Consider the following 15,774-nt stretch of genomic DNA (forward strand, 5'->3'; position numbering starts at 1 on the left):
CCCCCAAAAAAAGGACTTGCTGGACTCTGAGCTGCCCTCAGGTGGCCCCCCCACACAAAAAGAACACCTTTATTTGGTTTTGGGGGCTGGGGCGGGGGGAGCCCCAGAGGGTGAATTCATTGGGAAATTAAATTAAATGGGGGGGGGAACACCCCAAAACAATCCCCCCCACCCCGAGGGTGGGAGTGGGGAGAGGGGGGGACACACCCACGGGATGTGGGGTGGGTGGGGGTCCTGTGGGGGACAGGGGGTGATGTTGGCAGTGGGGGGTGGGTTGAGTGTGATATGGAGGGGTCTGGGGGGCAGGGGTGGGGATCAGCCCCAAATTTCTGCCCCCAGGCAGTCTCCATCCTCCTGCACGGACACCGGGGTGGGGATCCCACGCTGGCACCAAGGGTGGGTCCAGGGGTCCCAGGGTGGGGGTCCTGGGGTCCCACGCTGGCACCAGGGGTGGGGTCCTGAGGGTCCCAGGGTGGGGGTCCTGGAGGTCCCACGCTGGCACCAAGGGTGGGTCCGGGGGGTCCCAGGGTGGGTCCGGGGGGTGCCATCACTGCTGCCCGGCCGCCCCCTCCTTGCCCTCCTGGTCCTTGCGCCGCTCCCTCTTGGAGCCCCCCATGCAGGGGGGCGCCGGGGGGGCGCGGGGGTCGCTCTGCCACTGCTCGGGGGTGCGGGCCACGATCTGCAGGGCGTGCAGGGGCCCGGCCAGCTCGTCCCGCAGCGCCTCGTGCACCAGGCGGTGCCGCTGGAGCGGGGCGAGCCCCGCGAAGCGCCCGCTCACCACCAGCACCCCGAAGTGCGTCTCGGCGCCGGGGGGCCCCGTGGCGGGGGGAGTCGTCCCGCACCTCCAGGTGCGTGGGCTGCAGCGCCGCAGTCAGCTTGTCACGGATGGCCCGGGCCAGGGGACCCCCCGAGCCGCCCATGGCCCCCCCCGCGGCCGCCACGAGGGGACCCCGCATCGGCATCGGGGAGGGGCTGCGGGAGAGACAGAGAGGGTGGGGGGCGCTTGGGGGCTGGTAGGAGAGAGGGGGTGACAGGGGGACAGTGAAGGGGACACGGGGTGACTTTGGGGGGCTGGCAGGGAGTGGGGGGTGACAATGGGGGGGACACAGGGGTGACTTTGGGGGCTGGCAGGGAGCAGGGGGTGACAATGGGGGGACACAGGGGTGACTTTGGGGAGGGGTGTCCCCGGGGTGGGGTCGCGCACGGAGCTGGGCAGGGGCGCGCGAGGGGGGACAGAAGGGCCCGATCCTGCCCCCTTCCCCATCGCCTTCCCAACCCGGGGGTGCACCGGAGCCCCCGACCCACGCGGAACCCACCGTGTGACCCCCGCTCCCGATCCCACTCGAGACCCCTCGTAGGAACCTCACGGGACCCCCGATCTCCCCAGTGCCCCCGTGTGTTCCCCCTCCTCACCGTTCGCTCCGGTCACGCCGACCGGGTTCGCCGCCGCCGTGACGTAACACCGGTGCGTCACGTGACGCTGATGGCCACGCCCTCCCAAAAGGCCACGCCCCTGCAATAAACCACGCCCCTTATCGTCCTTATGTGGTGTGTGGGCGGGGCACGAGGGTTTTGGGGGGACACGAGGGGGACACGGGGGGACACGGGGTGGGACAAGCGCTCCTGGGGCTTCAGAAAGAAAAGGGGGAAGGAGGATACAGGGGGAGTGCAGGGATAAAAGGGGTGCATGGGGTACAGGGGGTTTGGTGGGGATGGGGGGTACGGGGGGTTTGGTGGGGATGGGTTACAGGGGTTTGGTGGGGACGGGGGGTACAGAGGGCCTCGGCAGGTACAGGAGCACAAGGAGTACAGGGGGCACAGAGGGGATGGAGGGCTGGGGGTCCATGGCATCCACTGACACCCCACACCGATGCCACGCAGAGCCCGGACCTTCCTCTCCCACTGATGGGGAAACTGGGGCAGGGGAGGCTGCTGGCAGTCCCAGTATCCCATGGGATTAGTGGCTGGACGCTGCCACCACCCCACAGTGTCACTGCACAGGGCAGGGGTCCCTCTGCAGAGCTCCGGAGCATCCAGACCCATCTGCTCACGGATTTTTTTTAGCCCCCAGCTGCCCTGCCCCGGAGCAGGTGCTTGGGAATGGGATTTATCCACACATCAGCATCCTGGGAGCAGCTCCTGTGGGATTTGGGTTGAAGCTTCGAGCCAGGTGACTCCTTCCCTGACCCTCTCAAGTTCTTCTTTCTCCAGGTGAAGGAATGAGGTGTCCTGACATCTCTCCTGACATTTGTCACATCTCCAGGACCTTCTGAGCTCCCCAAGGGAGGGAGGGGGAAGCGCTGGGGTGGAGAATCCTGGAGGAATCCACACCACTCTCTTCTCCAGGGGTTTTCCCATCTCCCTGCCTGCAGAGCTGGGGGAGAGGGCTCCCCTGCCAGGTGCTCCCGTGGGCCAGGAGGCTGCTGGAATGGGAATCTCCTCGGATTTCCCACCCTGCTCGTCCTTCCCAGGAGAAACCTCAGGATGGGGAGCTCCCAGTGGCCCACCCAGGACCATCCAGGGGAAATCTTGGGCTCTCCCCTCCTTCTTCCCTTGCCCTCCCCACTGGAATCCTCCTTTGGGGATCAAAAATCCTCTGGGCTATTTATAAAAGGCCGGTGGAGCCCCCTCAGCTCCCGCTCCCGGGTCCAGCTGTCAGGACCCTCAGCTGTTTCCTGCTCCCTCCGCTCCCAGCCCGGCTGGGATTCCCTCCTGGATCCCACCCGGAGCCAGAGCCAGCCCAGGGACCGGGATTCGCCTCCGGAGGGTCCAGGGGGGATTTGGTGCCGGTCCCGTGGCATTTGCTGGGGTAAGTGAAGCACTGGGAGGTGCTGGGGTGGAAGGCTGGGATTTATGCCAATCCACATGGGATTTATGGTGTGGAAGGAAGAGTGGATCCTTTGGGATTGACTGGACCCAAACTGGCATCGCCTCTTCCAGCTCTTCAGCAAATCCTGGCATGGGCATTTTCGACCATTCCTCCTCCCTGCAGAAACAGGGGCTGGTGCAGCTCCTTCCTGCCCCCCAGGCAGGTGGGAATTTGGGAATGCAGCCGGCACGGCCCAGCGGTCATCGACCCCTGGGGACATCGGCCCGGGCCGTGTTTGTGTCCAGGACGTGGCTGTGCCCCAGGGGGGGGAAGCTGGGAGAGAAAATGCTGGAAAAGCTTTCCCTGGGGGGACACATCCCATTCCCAACAAGGATACATCCCATTCCCTGTGAGGATTCATCCTGCTGGGTGCTTTTCCACAGGGACTCGCTCCCGGGGGTGCAGGTGGGAGCTTTCCGGGAAGGAAACCCACGGAGCTCCCGGGAAGCTCCCGCTGGTGATGTGACCCCATGGCCCCCCCGGGGGTTTGGGGGCTCCTGAAGCTCCCGTGTCCCCCCCTTTCCCCCCTTCCCGCTCCTCCTGCCGCTCCGGCTGTCGTTCCCGGCTGGATCCGAGCCCAGCTAAATTTAGGAGGATCGATTTCATCGCCCGCCTCTGCCCCGAGGGGGGAAAGGACGGAGCAAAGGTGGCTGGGGAGGAGGAGAAACGGGGAACCCGCTGCTCCATGGGGGGCTCTGAGCCCATGGAAGAGCCCAGGGGGGCTGGAATTGTGCCGGGTCATCCCATGGAGCTGCCCGGCCGTCGCTGGGGGCAGAGCTGGTGACAAGGACACCCAATGTGTCCCGCAGGGAAGGAGCTCCGGGTGCCGGGATTGGGATCATCCCCTGAGGAGGCTGAGGCAGGTGAGGGGCGGGCAGTGGGAATGAGGGACATGGTGCTGGCACCCAGGGGTGCTGCAGTCACACGGGCGGTGTCCCCAGGCTGAGGGGGGACCAGGGCACCCCACACCCCGAGAAAACCCCTCGAGCTGCATCACGGGGGGTTTAGGGTGGACATCAGGGAAGATTTCCCTGGGGAAAAGGGTGGTCAGGCCGAGGCACAGGAGGCACAATCCCATCCCTGGGGATGTGGCACTTGGGGACGAGTTGGTGGCCTTGGAAGAGCTGGCTCTCAGTCCCACCTCTGCTCCACTCCCAGGGGAGCTGCCGGATGACGCCGGGAGCTGCCGGCGGGTGAGGGACCCTCCGGTCTCCGCATGGGTGGGAATGGGGAGACCTGCCCGATGGTAGGAGCCCAGGACAGCTGGAAAACCCCGGCCTCTTCCTCCGCTCGCTCCTCCTCCTCCTCCTCTGCAGGCATGGTAAGGATCCACATGGGCAGCTTCATCCCAGGGGATCCAAATTCATCCCAGGGACCAGCCCAGCATCCCGTGGGACCCAAATTCCTTGGTGCAGCCAAAAAACCTCATGAAAGAGCCATTCCATGACTGGCCAAGGTTCCAGTGGGAAGAAGGGCTTTCCCAGCTCAGAAATTCCCGTTAAGCGCCAGGAGACAAAACCTTCCAGGAAGGGCCTCCCTGGGAATCTGGAGTGGGTTGGAACAGGGAGACAGAACATCCTGGGAAGGGTTGGATGGGAACAGGGAGACAAGACCTGCCAGGAAGGGTGTCCGTGGGAACCTGACAGCACTCTGGATGGTGGGAGGAGCAGGGGCCGCCCTCGCCTACCCCGTCCCCCTCTCCCAGTGGGAACGTCCCTTCTCCCCAGTGTCTTCCCAGTGCAAGATCCTGCGCTGCAACTCGGAGTACGTGGCGGCCACGCTGCCCCTGCGCGGGCCCGGCCGGGGCGCCGCGTTCTGCACCGCGCTGCGCTCCTACTCCCGCTGCACCCGCCGCACCGCCCGCACCTGCCGCGGCGACCTGGCCTTCCACTCGGCCGTGCACGGCATCGAGGACCTCATGATCCAGAACAACTGCTCCAGGGAGGGCCCCACGGCGCCGCCCCGGCCCCGGCCCGCGGCCCCCGAGCGCCAGGGCCTCGAGTCGCTCGACGTCTGCGACTACGAGCGCAGCTTCCTCTACAGGCACGGCCGCCCGCCCGCCTTCCAGCACTGCGCCGCCTTCGGGGACCCCCACATCCGCACCTTCCACCACGACTTCCACACCTGCCGGGTGGAGGGCTCCTGGCCGCTCCTGGACAACGACTACCTGTTCGTGCAGGCCACCAGCTCGCCGGTGGCCGAGGGGTCCAACGCCACGGTCACCAGCAAGGTGAGCGCTGCCTGGGCGGGCAGGGGCGGCTCCCACGCTCCCCAAAATGCCTGGGGAGGGCGGGAGTGACTTCAGCGAGACCCAGGGAGAGCGAGGAAGGAGGGAGGAGAGGGGTGAAGGCGGTTGAGGGGACTCCCATTGTCACGGGGGGGACATGGTGGTCCATGGGGTTCCTGGAAGGATCTGCCTGGGTTTGGCTTCATCTCCGTTTTCCGTTGCTTAAATGGTGCTAAAGAAAGAGAAGGGAAGGAAAGATGGCTGTTATCCCCAAAGAACCGTGGGAGGGGTGGTTTGGGGATGGATCAGTGGGGCGGATGTGTGTCCTGGGATACCCCAGACACGCGGGATGGCGACGCGGCCACCGCGCTCATCCCCCTGCCTTCCCCGCTAATCCCCCCCTCGCAGCTCACCATCATCTTCAAGAACATGAAGGAATGCATCGACCAGAAGGTCTACCAGGCCGAGCTGGACAACGTCCCTGCGGCCTTCCAGGACGGCTCGGTGGACGGCGGGGCGCGGCCGGGCGGCAGCAGCCTGGCCATCCGCGAGCGCTCGCCGGGGCGGCACGTGGAGATCCGCGCCGCCTACATCGGCACCACCATCGCCGTGCGCCAGGCCGGCCGCCAGCTCTCCTTCTCCATCCGCGCCGCCGAGGAGGTGGCGCGGGCCTTCACGGAGGAGCAGGACCTGCAGCTGTGCGTGGGCGGCTGCCCCCGCGGCCAGCGCCTGTCCCGCAGCCCCCGCGGGCGCGTGGAGGCCGAGGCGGCGCGGGCGCTGTGCCGGGAGGCGCTGCCGGTGGAGGATGTCTACTTCCAGTCCTGCGTCTTCGACGTGGTGACCTCGGGCGACGCCGACTTCGCCATGGCGGCCCGCGGCGCGCTGGACGACGCGCGGCTCTTCCTGCCCGACGCCGACAAGCTCCACATCTTCCAGGCCGGGGCGAGCGGCCCCCGCGTCCCCCCGGCCTCCCTGCTCCTCCTCCTCTTCCTCCCCTCTGCTCTTTGGGTGCTTCTGTTGCACTTTTAGGCCCTGCCCGCTCCCCCGGGACAGCTGCTGGCTCCGGCAGAACTTCGTTCAGGAGCCCCAAAATCCCAGAAATAACGGACTCCAAACCCAAATCCCAGTTTTCAGCTGTTTGATGGATTCGGGACCCTTCGCCCAGAAGCACAGCGAGGCCATGAGCCGGTTTGGGGAGCGTTGTGACCGATGGGGGAAAGGGTTTTGTCCCTCTCCTCCTCTTCCAGGAGAAGCACCAGGCTGATCTCCAGCAGTGGGAGCTGTGGAGCTCCAGGCTCGGATATCCCAGGCCACTGTTGCTATTTTCCCTTGTTTTCTTGGCACCTGTTGCGGACCTGATTTAGCCGGGCCTGGACTTGGGACCAGAGTCAGGTTTCAGGGAGGGAATAAACAGCCCTTGGGAATCTCTCCCTCGGGCCCAGCTTCTCAAATACAACCCAAACTGGGGGGGTTTCGCCTGGAAAACAGAATTTCTGATGGCAAAGAGCGGATGGGCAGGGGAACCCCCGGGGAAGGGGCTGGACTGCAGAGGGGAGGGCAGATTTCAGGTGTTTCAGAGGAGTTCAGTAAAGCAGCCAGAGTTCCCAAGGGGAAATGTTTTCCATGGGAAAGGCTTCCCTTTATTTTGAACGGAGGATTAAAAACGGGAGCTGCGGGAAGAGCCTTGTGGAGAAGGGGGAAAGGGAATTGCAGCCCCTCCAGGCATGGAGCCTCCTGCTCTGCCCTGTCCCTGTGGGGATAAAATCCTCTGGGGAGGGAGAAAATCCTCCCTGGGGAGGGAGAAAATCCTCCCTGGGGAGGGAGAAAATCCTCCTTGGGGAGGGAGAAAATCCTCCCTGGGAATAAGATCCTCTGAAGGGAGGAAATCTTCCAGAGCAGGGTTGATAGTGCTGGAGCTCCTGGTAGAAATTGGCACAGGCCCCACCCAGGAAGAGTAAAAGGATCGATTTTTATACAAAAATAAGTAAATAAATAAATGTGTAGGTACAAATTTAGATCAAAATCAGTGAAAATCAATAAAAATCAATTCAGCCCCTCCCAGGGTGTGGAACAGCAGCTTTTTTGCCGGCTCAGGCCTCACCTTTGATTTGATGAGGCGGGAGATAAAATTACCCTCGAGCTGGTGGTCAGTGGAGCCAATCAACAAGAATTCCATAGGGAAAGGAGGGTTCCCAGTGGAACTGGACTCTCCTTCCCCCTGGCAGCCCCTCACCTGCACCACCAGCTCCGGGGCCTTGGTGCTTTCCTGACCCGACCCGCCCTCTCTGAGGATCCCAACCCCAAAATTTGGAGCCCGGTGCTCCCAGACTGAAAATTTCCCGGGATTCTGAAGAGCTGCCCCCCAGCCCAGGAGCTCTGACTGCAGGTTTGAGGCTGGGCAGCTCCACCTGAGGATGTGTCACACCAGGAGCTGCCCAGCACAGCCCCCTCCGGTACCCAGGAGCGGTTGTGGATGAGTTATGGGATCATTGAGGTTGGAGAAGACTCTGAGATCATTAATCATTAACTGTCCCCCCACCCAGCCAAGGCCACCACTGACCCACGTCCCCAGGTCCAAAAATCCACTTGTTGAGCACATCCAGGGACGGGGACACCGCCACTGCCCTCTCAGAGCCTGAACACCCTTTCTGGGAAGACATTTCCCCAAATATCCACCTGGACCTCCCCCTGAGGCCAATTCCAACCCCTCCCGAGCTGCAGCCATCAGGTGGGATGCACCTGGACGAGCACAGCCCACCCTGGGCTGGCACCAGGGCTGGATGGGGTGGCTGGGGTGGTTTTTTTCAGCAGGTGGCACCGGCTGGGAAGGCCAAGGGTCGATCCAGAGTCCGCTGACGTCAGTGGAAAACGCGCTCGTTGGCACCGCCGGCTCTCCTTTATTCCAGCTGGGAGGGGGGGAAAGGTCTGTTCTCTGCTCCAAGGCGTTCCAAGAGAGCTCTGACAGCCTTTTTTGTTGTTGTTGTTGGTGTTGTCCCCCCTCTGTGTCACCCAGGGGTGGGTGGGTGGATGGATGGGTGGATGGATAGATTGATGGATGGGTGGATGGATGGATGGGTAAAATCCTCCTCTGCCATTCCTGGGAAAGCCTCTAGATGTCCACAGCAGCCAGTGCACAGAGAGGGCTCCAGCACCCTCAGAGCTCCAGAGCCATGGGGTGCCTCCATCCTCACCCCAAACACCCAGGAATCACACAATTCCAGACTGGTTTGGGGCGGGAAAAGCCCTTAAAGACAATCCCATTCACGGCAGGGACACCTTCCACTACCCCAGCTGGCTCCAAGCCCCACCCAACCTCGCCTTCGAACACTTCCAGGGATGAGGGAGCCACAAATTCCCTGGAAAACCTGTGCTGTGGCCTCACCACCCTCACAAGGGAAGAATTTCTTCCCCAAATCCCACCTAACCCGCCTGAGGAGGCTGTGCTGGGAGCTGGGGGAGGTGACATTCTCCCAGCTGATGTCACTGCCTCTTCCTGCCCTGAGCAGATGACGAACACGGGACTTTCCAGCCCCTGAATCCGAATGCCTCCTTGTTTCTGGATGGCCCAGCTCTTGTGGAGCTTTCCCTGCTCCAAACTCACCATCTGGGCACGAAATAAGGGAAAGAAATCCCGCCTGGACAAAGAAGCAGCGGGAGCTTCCACATCCAATGGAGGAGCTGGAAAAGTGGGGCTCCAGGGGGAAAATCTTCCTTCCTGAGCCCTGAGAGAGCTTGATCCCACTCAGGGGAGGGGGAAAGGGGGCCCTGATCTGTGTGCCTGGAGAATCCCAAACACGGGGGGTGTGGCACAAGCCTCTTGTCAGGGGGAATAAAACAGCAAAAAAAAAGGGGATTTTTGGGAATTCTCAGTGAGGGAAGCCCTGGGAGCTTTCCCAGTCTCCCCTGCAAGGTCCCAGCCGAGTGCCAAACCTGTGTATCCCATCGATCCCGCAGAGCTGAGCGTTCCCTGCCCCCAGCCAGGCCCTTCCCTCCCACCCCTGACCCTCTGCTGCGGTTTAGGAACCAAACTGGAGCCGCCCCGGGGCCTCCAGTCCTGGAAATCCTGGGCGTGGGACAAGCGGTGGCTTTCCAGGAGCCATCCCTGTGCCTTGGTTTCCCAGCTGGGATCCATTCCCAACGTTCCCTGCACAAAAACAAGCGCAGGAAATGCCTTTTTCCGCCCCAGCTCCCGCTCGGGACGCTCTGTCCCCACTCCAGCCACTGTGGATCCCTTCCCAGCCCCCCTGCCCCTCCCAGCCTGGAATCTGCTGGAAGGGCCCATATATGGTGAAAAACACGGAGCAAAGAGCCCGGAGAGGCCGGGGGGCTGCGGGTGCCCCCTGGGCTGGGGGGCGATCCCGGCTCGGTGCTGCTCGTCCCGCGGCCAGGACAAAGGCCAGGCTGTCACGGGAGCAGCGTGGCTTCTCCTGGCAACCCTTCCCGATAAACCTGGAGCACAAAAACAGGGATCTTATCAGCGCCCGGGCGCTGCGCCGGCAAAAACAAGTCTGTGCCGTGCCCAGTTCCTTCCCGGGACCCACCCCGAGCCCAGTGAGTCACCCCAGGGCCCGGTTTCTCGCTCCGTGGCTTTGGAAGTGGGTTATTCCTGGGGGTGAAAAGTGTTTTAGTCACACCATCCCGGCCATCTCCCGCCCCCGGCCAGGAAAACTCCGGGAAGGGTCATGGATCCAACTGCTCTCCCCATCCACTCCCCCTCAGCGGTGGGGGATCCTCCAGGCACTGTGATCCCGTGGGAAAGCAGCTGGGAAGGAGAGGGGGTGAAGGCCTCAGACAGCAGTTTAGTGGGAGCAGGGTTTGTCCTTGCCCAGAATTCCTGGTGGTTTCCCTCCCAACTCCCCCGTTTTTGAAGGACATCAGGAAAACTTTGCATTTTGACCAGTGGAAAATGCTGTGGTATTCCCAAACTCCCTGGATCCATCCTGGGGTGGTGCCAGTGTGGGAAAACCTCCCTGAGCAAGGCTGAGCCCCGAGGGAATTCCAGAACAGCGGGGAGAAGGGAGGGCTTGTTGTCAAATGGGGGTCAGGGGGGGAAAGGGCAGCGCTGCTTGGCAGCTCTGGAGGGATCGGGAGAGGATTGGGGGTGTGGAACGTGCCTGGGATCGGATCCCTGGCGATTTCCCCGGTACTGGGCCCTTTGGCTTTGCTGGAATGTGTCCCAGCAGTCCAAGGCTGGAAAGGTTTCCTTGGAAAGGTGGACACGGCTGGGAACTGGAGAGGGAGAGCGTAAACACGGCTCTGATGGGAACACCGATCCCAGGGGTCGAATATCCCACGGCTGGCAGGGCTGGAAAATCCGTCCCCACCTTTGCCTTTTACCTTAAATCTCCACTAACCCAGCGGTTTTTTTCCCAGAGGGGGACAGGAGGGAAAAGGTGCAGTTCCTCCCTGGGATAATTCCCTCCCAGGAGGAATCGCGTCCCGCGGTTTGGCAGCAGAGCAGTTTATGCCCCACGGTTTATCCGGAGCTTTATCGGTTTATACGATCAGGTGTGAATTAACTCCGGGGGGAAAGGAGCGGATGGAAGGGCAGGAAAGGAGCCAGGAACGCTCGGACAAACAACCTCTGAAGGACAACTCCCAGCAAAAGCAACTCCCAGCAAAAGCACCTCCCTGTTCCCCCCCACCGGGAGCCCCCATTCCCATTGCTCCTGTGCTGGGTGGCTCCAGGAACATTGTTCTCCCGTTTCCTCTCCCCCCCCGGCACTTTCCTGAGCTGGGAAAGCGCTGAGGGTTGGGAAAAGAGGGGAAAAGAGGGAAAAAGAGCTGCTGTCTGTCCTGGAGCAATGTCTGACCCAGGGAGTGAAACCTGAAGGTTTCTCAGAGGCCAAAGTCTCCTGGGTGGGGGTGAAGGGTGTGAAACGCTGTCCCACTCCCCAGATCCCAGCTGGAAAATGGGGCCAAGGTTTTTTGGGACGGATGTGGGTGTTTGCTGACCCCTTGGATCAAGGTTTGGGAGGGATGTTTTGGGGAAGGTGGGGTGGGAAGGGTTCCCGAAACAGGGGGAGAAGTGGCAGAGGTCGTGGAACCCACACACAGACACGCCCCAGAAGGGGGGAAGGATTTGGTCCAGAACCCCCAAATCCACCCTCATTTACCTCAAATAATGGGGGGAATGAGGGGGTGGGTGGGAATACCACAGAGGGGGGGCTGAGGAACCCCTGAGAATCACTTGAAAGCAGTCCAGGGGGGGTATGGAAGGTGGTAGAGGGGGAAAATCCCCCCTCAAGAAGGATTCAGGGAGTCCCCGGGATCAGATTGGATCCTGTACCCCAAATCCACCCTTACTGACCCCAAATCAGGAGGAGTGACGTACCCCAGAGACGGCCAAGGGGAGGCCGGGGGGGGGCTCAGGGAAGTGGCAGAGAGGGGCAAATACCTCCCTCCCCACCCTCCCAGGGACTGAGGGAGCACCCCAGGACCTGGTTCTATCCCGTGCCCCGAATCCACCCTTATTTACCCCAAATAACGGGGGGTGGGGTGTACCCCGCGGGGGCTTCGGGGAGACCAGGGAGGGGGGGCACTGGAGGTACCCCCAGGCTGCCCTGAGTGGGGAGGGGGAAACTGAGGAAGGGGGTGACGCCACTGCAGACCCCCAGGGCCCGGCCCGGCCGCTCCCAGTTCTCCCAGTACAGCACAACCCGTCCCAAACTGGGGGCAGCTCCCCCCCCCTCCCCGGCGCTTGGGAACAAGACATCCCGTCCCGCGCTCGCCATTGGCCGCCGCCGCCGCCCGGACCCGCTCGCCATTGGCCCCGCGCGCTGTCAATCATCCCGGCCGGCTCCCGCCCCCCCATCCTCCCCATTACCCACGCGCACCTCTCCTTCACACGCTGTCCACGCTCCGCTCGCGCCGCGCCGATTGGCCCGCGCCGCCGTAAACAAGGCGGCGGCAGCCAATGGGAGCGCTGATCACGCGAGCTGCACGCCTGGCCACGCGCCCTCGGCGTGGCGCCCCGGCAGCCACGGCTCGGGCAGGGGGGTGGGCGGGGCCCCCGAGCCTATAAAAGGCGGCGGCGGCTGAGGGGGAGCGCAGAGCGCTGAGGGGAGCGGGCGGCGAGGGCGGGCCCGGAGCGGAGCAACTTCGCAAAAAGCTCTCGCAGCACCTCAAAACAAAGCGCCCAACCAACCAACCGGCCCACCCGCCCTTGTGCCTGCCACTCGCCTGCTTCCAGGCGGGTTTTCTTGCTGCGAGGGCGATAGAGCCCCACAAGCTTTGCTCCCTGCGTGCCCGCTCCGCCCCAGCCATGGTGATGTTCAGGAAGGTGAAGAGCTTCACGGTGGTCTTCAGCGAGCCCGACAAGATCTACTGCAGCGGGGACAAGGTGGCCGGGCGCGTGGTCGTGGAGGTGGCCGAGGTGACCCGCGTCAGCGCCGTCAAGGTGTTGGCGTGTGGGGTGGCCAGGGTGACCTGGGCCAAGGGCCCGACCCAGTGCCGGCAGGAGATGGAGTACCTGCGCTTCGAGGACGTGCTGGCGCTCGAGGAGCAGCCCACGGGTGAGGGCACGGGGCTGGACGGGCAGAGGGGTTGGCAGGGGTCACCAACACGCAGTTGATGTTGTGCTTCGAGCGTGGGAGAAATGACCAAACCAGGCGAAACTTGGGAACTTCGTAGAGTTTGGCCAAGTCAAGTCGAAGCTGGGGAGTTGAGGGACAAAATCAGAGTCTGGGGAGCTCCCGTGGTGTGTCCTGGCACCGCAAGCAGGGGCTGGTGACAGGACACAGGGAGGGGCACAGGCATCACACCCCGGACTAGGACGGAGAGAGGAACTGGGAGAGTGTCCTGAAGATAACTGGAAGGGACAGCTGGAGCTGGGAGATAAGGGAGAGCTGAGGGTGGGGTGGGGCCAGCGGAACGCTCTGTTCTGCCCCAGGGGCTCAGGGTGTTGGTGAGGTGAAGGGAGCAGCAGGGAGAGGACACGGGGTTCCCAGGGCGGGTGTTACTCAACACCTCTGGTTCCCTCACCACTGGAAGTGGAACCAAGGATCACCCTGGAGCTCCATCTGAAGTTTTCCTTCCCCTTCTCTGCTGCAGATGGGGACGGCTCCGTCATCCTGAGACCTGGGAACAAGTACGAGTACAAGTTCGGCTTTGAGCTGCCTCAGGGGTGAGTATGAGGCAGCACCTGCCTGTGGGGGTGGAATTAAACTGGAAAATCCCTGTTTTGGCCCTGGAGTGACCCCCTGCGTGTCCACAGGCCGCTGGGCACCACATTCAAGGGCAAGTACGGCTCCGTGGATTACTGGGTGAAGGCGTCCCTGGAGCGCCCGGCCTTCCCCCAGCAGGTGAAGAAACGCTTCGAGGTGATGGATCCCGTGGATGTGAACACCCCGGAATTGCTGGTGAGCCTCGAGTACTCCAGAGCCTCGGGAGGAAAGCCCTGGGGAGGGTCAGCCCGACCTCAGGGCGTCGAGGCGCGTGTAATCGGCTTTGGGCTGAGCGGGGATTAAGGGGGGGATTAAGGAATTCTGGAGAATTCCAGAAACCGACACCGGGCTGGGTGGGCTCTGCGCCTCAAGGGGAGCTTGAGGCTCGGTCGCAAAGAAAAGGGGAAGGAAGGAAGGGGTGGGAAGGGCAGGATGTGTGACCGTTCCCTCTCTCCACAGTCCCCGGTGGCAGCCAAGAAGGAGAAGAAGGTGTCGTGCATGTTCATCCCCGACGGACGCGTGTCCGTCAGCGCCCAGATCGACAGGAAGGGCTTCTGTGAAGGTGAGGATCGCCGGGAGCAGGGAATGGGGGGAGGGAGGTGTGCGTGGGACCAGCGGGGGAAACCCCCGACATGCCTAACGCCGGGTCCTTGCCTCTGCAGGCGACGAGATCTGCATCAACGCCGACTTCGAGAACACCTGCTCGCGCATCGTGGTGCCCAAGGCGGCCATCGTGGCCAAGCACACCTACCTGGCCAACGGCCAGACCAAGGTCTTCTGCCAGAAACTCTCCTGTGTCCGTGGCAACCACATCATCTCGGGCACCTCCGAGTCCTGGCGCGGCAAAACCATCCGCGTGCGGAAGCTCAAACCCTCCATCCTGGGCTGCAACATCCTGCGCGTGGAGTATTTCCTGCAGGTGAGTGGGGGATCCTCTCAGCCCCCTCCCATCTTCATCCTCTTCTCTCCTCATGGGGATCTTGATCCCATGCCGGCATCCCTAAATCCCTGCTCTCCCCACTCCAGATCTACGTCAGCGTCCCGGGCTCCAAGAAAATCATCCTGGAGCTGCCGCTGGTCATCGGGAGCCGCTCGGGCATCGGGAGCCGCAGCTCCAGCATGGCCAGTCAGACCAGTTCCGAGATGAGCTGGGTCGACCTGAACCTCCCGGATGCTCCAGAGGGTGAGTGGGGTGGGAGCCACGGGGTGGGATCCCAGCGTGGGGATAAACCCCGAGGGGCGCGGGGAGGAGGGCGCGCAGGTGAGCTCACGGATATCCCCCTGCCTTCCCACAGCACCCCCCTGCTATCTGGACATCGTTCCCGAGGATCACCGGCTGGAGAGCCCCACCACGCCCCTGCTGGATGATCCTGACGGATTCGACAGCCCCATCTTCATGTACGCGCCGGAGTTCAAGTTCATGCCCCCCCCCACCTACACGGAGGTGAGCGCGGCGCCGGCGCCGGCACGGGATGGGCCGGGCGGATCCGGGAGCGCCGGCACAGCCCCCTCACCCGCTCCCTGCTCCGTCGCCCAGGTGGATCCCTGCGTGGCCAACAACAACAACAACAACAACGTCCAGTGAGCGCCGCGGCCGGCGGGGTCGCTCCCGCTGATCCCGGACTTGGCTCCGTGTGCCGCCCACCCGCGGCTCCCGAGGAACTGCCACATTCCCGAGGAACGGCCGCCTTCCCCAGGAAAGGAAGCGCCGCTCCGGAGCGCCGGAACCTGCCAGGAATGAAAACCCCGGGGCGCCGCGAGCCGGCGGAGAACCTTGGTGGACTGGGAGAGGAAAGAGAGAGAGGAGGCGGATCCGGCTGGAAAAGGGCTGGGAAAGCTCGGCCGTCGCGACGCGCTGCCCGTCCTCGTCCCCGCGCCGTGGGGGGCGGGAAACCCCCGGGTTTGAACTGATTCCATCCGAATTCCCCGACTCCGGGCGCTGCTCCGGGAGGGGGACACTGTGACCCCACAGCTCCGTCCTGTCGCGACACGCACCCCTTGTCGCGACCGACGCCTTTTCTACTCTTCGGTTTTGTAAATAGTTTTTTTGGGGGGGGGGGGAAGAGGAGGAGGGGGAAAAGCACAAAAAAATGCAGATTTTGTACCTTTTATGGCCCCTGGGGGGCAAAATTTGTAATAAAACCGAGTGAAACTGAGGTGTTGTCTCGTGTCCTTCCTGGGGAGGGGGCAACAGAAAGCTCGGGGGTGGCACTGACTGTCCTCTCCCAATTCCTGTTTTTCCTGGGAGCAGCCCTGGGAGGGTCTCCTGGTTTTTCCAGGGGGAAAAAGCTGAGCAGAAAAGCAGTGCTGGTGAGGGGAAACTGAGGCACGGGGAGGGAAACAGGGACAGGGAAGGGAAAAGGGGGGAGAGAAAAGAAACAGGCACAGGGAGGGAAAAGGGACAGGGAAGGGAAACAGGCACGGGGGTGGGAGACTATTCCTGCTGTTCCTGCCTTTTTGGGGGCCGCTGCAGGAGCCCCTGCGGCTCCCGCTCTTTTTTTGGGATGTGGGTG

The 15,774-nt window shown here is 63.0% G+C and overlaps 4 protein-coding genes across 7 annotated transcripts in view; 2 read left to right on the top strand and 2 right to left on the bottom strand.

The window, feature by feature from the left end:
• The window catches only part of LIX1L (limb and CNS expressed 1 like), a 42,152-nt gene that overhangs the window by 12,526 nt on the left and 13,852 nt on the right, over positions 1–15,774 (bottom strand). The gene's annotated exons all lie outside the window — the stretch shown is intronic.
• On the bottom strand, positions 339–1,508 carry BOLA1 (bolA family member 1). Its single transcript, XM_050330495.1, is given in 3 exon segments — positions 339–818; positions 820–972; positions 1,414–1,508. Coding segments are annotated over 2 exon segments (414 nt in total). The 5' UTR covers positions 963–972; positions 1,414–1,508; the 3' UTR covers positions 339–547.
• Positions 1,918–7,155, top strand: HJV (hemojuvelin BMP co-receptor). Its single transcript, XM_050330425.1, is given in 5 exon segments — positions 1,918–3,732; positions 4,028–4,113; positions 4,115–4,190; positions 4,597–5,099; positions 5,505–7,155. Coding segments are annotated over 5 exon segments (1,353 nt in total). The 5' UTR covers positions 1,918–3,665; the 3' UTR covers positions 6,126–7,155.
• TXNIP (thioredoxin interacting protein) lies at positions 12,147–15,417 on the top strand. 2 transcript variants are annotated; one of them, XM_050330431.1, is made up of 8 exons: positions 12,147–12,610; positions 13,149–13,221; positions 13,312–13,456; positions 13,721–13,823; positions 13,924–14,180; positions 14,288–14,444; positions 14,557–14,705; positions 14,799–15,417. In XM_050330431.1, exons 1-8 carry the CDS (start codon positions 12,361–12,363, stop codon positions 14,844–14,846), a joined length of 1,182 nt encoding a protein of 393 aa, XP_050186388.1. In that variant the 5' UTR covers positions 12,147–12,360; the 3' UTR covers positions 14,847–15,417. The 2 variants fall into 2 exon arrangements, with proteins under 2 accessions (XP_050186388.1, XP_050186387.1); XM_050330430.1 differs by having other exon boundaries at positions 14,557–15,417.

The sequence above is a fragment of the Myiozetetes cayanensis genome, unplaced genomic scaffold (assembly GCF_022539395.1).
Source record: "Myiozetetes cayanensis isolate MyiCay16 unplaced genomic scaffold, myiCay2020 scf41, whole genome shotgun sequence".
In the NCBI taxonomy this organism is placed as follows: domain Eukaryota; kingdom Metazoa; phylum Chordata; class Aves; order Passeriformes; family Tyrannidae; genus Myiozetetes; species Myiozetetes cayanensis.

Bases quoted from the DNA above. Each gene is read 5' to 3' on its own strand.
- TXNIP (XM_050330430.1), top strand. From the start codon at position 12,361: ATGGTGATGTTCAGGAAGGTGAAGAGCTTCACGGTGGTCTTCAGCGAG. The intron at 12,611-13,148 runs GTGAGGGCACGG...TCTCTGCTGCAG, and splicing joins GCTCGAGGAGCAGCCCACGG to ATGGGGACGGCTCCGTCATC. The intron at 13,222-13,311 runs GTGAGTATGAGG...GCGTGTCCACAG, and splicing joins GGCTTTGAGCTGCCTCAGGG to GCCGCTGGGCACCACATTCA.